The 1,793-nt window shown below is 40.6% G+C and overlaps 1 protein-coding gene across 1 annotated transcript; it reads right to left on the bottom strand.

Annotated features, from left to right (window-relative positions):
• LOC105859901 (olfactory receptor 5P4-like) lies at window positions 1–954 on the bottom strand. Its single transcript, XM_012744152.2, has one exon. The coding sequence runs from the start codon at window positions 952–954 to the stop codon at window positions 1–3; it is 954 nt and encodes a 317-aa protein (XP_012599606.1).
• Between the last annotated feature and the right edge of the window lie 839 nt (window positions 955–1,793).

Here is a 1,793-nt window from a genome sequence, read left to right on the forward strand (position 1 = left end):
TCACATTGGATTTCTTTCAAATGAGGAATGTATTCTCACTATCAGTTTTCTCATGGCCTCTTTCACTTCCTTGTTCCTCAGACTGTAGATCAGAGGGTTCAGCATGGGGATTATTACTGTGTATAACACAGACATAACTTTAATATGATCATCTGAGTGGCTTGACTTTGGTATAACGTAAACAAATGTAACTGTCCCATAGAACAGAGTGACCGCAGTGAGGTGGGAAGTGCAGGTGGAGAAGGCCTTGTGCCTTCCCTCAGTGGAGCGCATCTTCAGGATCGAGTGGAGGATGTACACATATGAAACAATTATGATAAACAATGTGATCACAATGATTGACCCAGCTGAGACAGCAGGAGATATTTCAGCAATATAAATATGGGTGCAAGAAAGCTTCACTAGTGGTGGGAGGTCACAGAAGAAATGGTTGATTTTGTTTGGTCCACAGAAAGTCAAGCTCAATAAGCAGCCAATAAACGATGAAGAGTTCACACAGCCACCCACATAGGCAGCAGCCAACAAGATGATGCAGACCCTGGGAGACATGCGTGTGGAGTAGAGAAGTGGGGAGCAGATGGCCGCATAGCGATCGTAGGCCATGGCGGCCAACAGGAAGCACTCGGCCGTCCCAAAGACAACATCAGAGCCAAGCTGGGCTATACAGCCAGCAACAGGGATGGCAATTCTATCCCTTACGAAACTCACAATCATGATAGGTGTGACTGATGAGGAATAGCCGATGTCCACAAAGGCCAAATGGCTGAGGAAAAGGTACATAGGAGTGTGGAGCTGAGGGCTTCTTCGGATTAACATGATTATGCTGCCATTGCCCAATATCGTAACAATGTAGATTCCTAGAAAGACCACAAAGAAGACTGAACAAAGAGTAGGATCCTCTGTTAACCCCAAAATAATGAACTCTGTCACCATTGTGCCGTTTCCAGTCTCCATCCTTCTTGGAATGGTACCTATTGAAATAAAAGCCAGTGGATATTAGAATAAATTAAACAATCTCATAATCAATATATTTATTTAAACATTCAGTCTACTAAAAATAGAAATGTAGATATTATTTTTGTCTAATGCTTATACTTCCCCAAATGTTTCTAATCATGTTGCATGAAGCATGATTTCAGAATATTAATATCCATTATGCTAAAGCCACAGATACCAAGGGACAAATGACTCAGATAAAGTACATGGCTAGCACTCACACTGAGTTATTTGATCAACTCAGGTTGTTAAAAGACACTTACAGTGATGATGTTTTGAGAACCTGATGGGAACAAGAATTTTCAAAGTAACTGAATTTATGTTACCATTTAGCCCTATCCAATTTGTCTCTATTTCCCAGGCATATTGGAGACCACACTCCCCAGCCCCCTTGCAGTTAGGTAAGGCTGTGAACAGTACATGCCAATGGGCTATGAGAGGATATTTTGTGTCTCTCTTCAGTATCAAATTAAATGGCCAGTGGGCAGTTCTCTCTTCTTCCATAGCCATGCATTTTACATGACACAACTATAATATTGTGGAACCTCCCACTAGCCTGGGTTTTTAGTGAATGTGGGCAGCAAAGTATATATTGAAAATATATTGGAAGTGAGAAATAAATCTATGTTATGTTAGACCACACTTAATTTCCAGGACTAATTTGTCAGAACAGTGTAACATCACCTAATCTGGTTAATACCATTACAGATTAGCTGTAAATAAAAGCTGCTTGTAGATTAATCCTGAGAGCAACATGAGAAATAAATCCACTTTGGGTCATTAATTGTACTTTAGGT

This window comes from Microcebus murinus, chromosome 4 (assembly GCF_040939455.1).
Source record: "Microcebus murinus isolate Inina chromosome 4, M.murinus_Inina_mat1.0, whole genome shotgun sequence".
Taxonomy (NCBI): domain Eukaryota; kingdom Metazoa; phylum Chordata; class Mammalia; order Primates; family Cheirogaleidae; genus Microcebus; species Microcebus murinus.

Coding starts and splice junctions, on each gene's coding strand:
- LOC105859901 (XM_012744152.2), bottom strand. CDS start 954: ATGGAGACTGGAAACGGCACAATGGTGACAGAGTTCATTATTTTGGGG.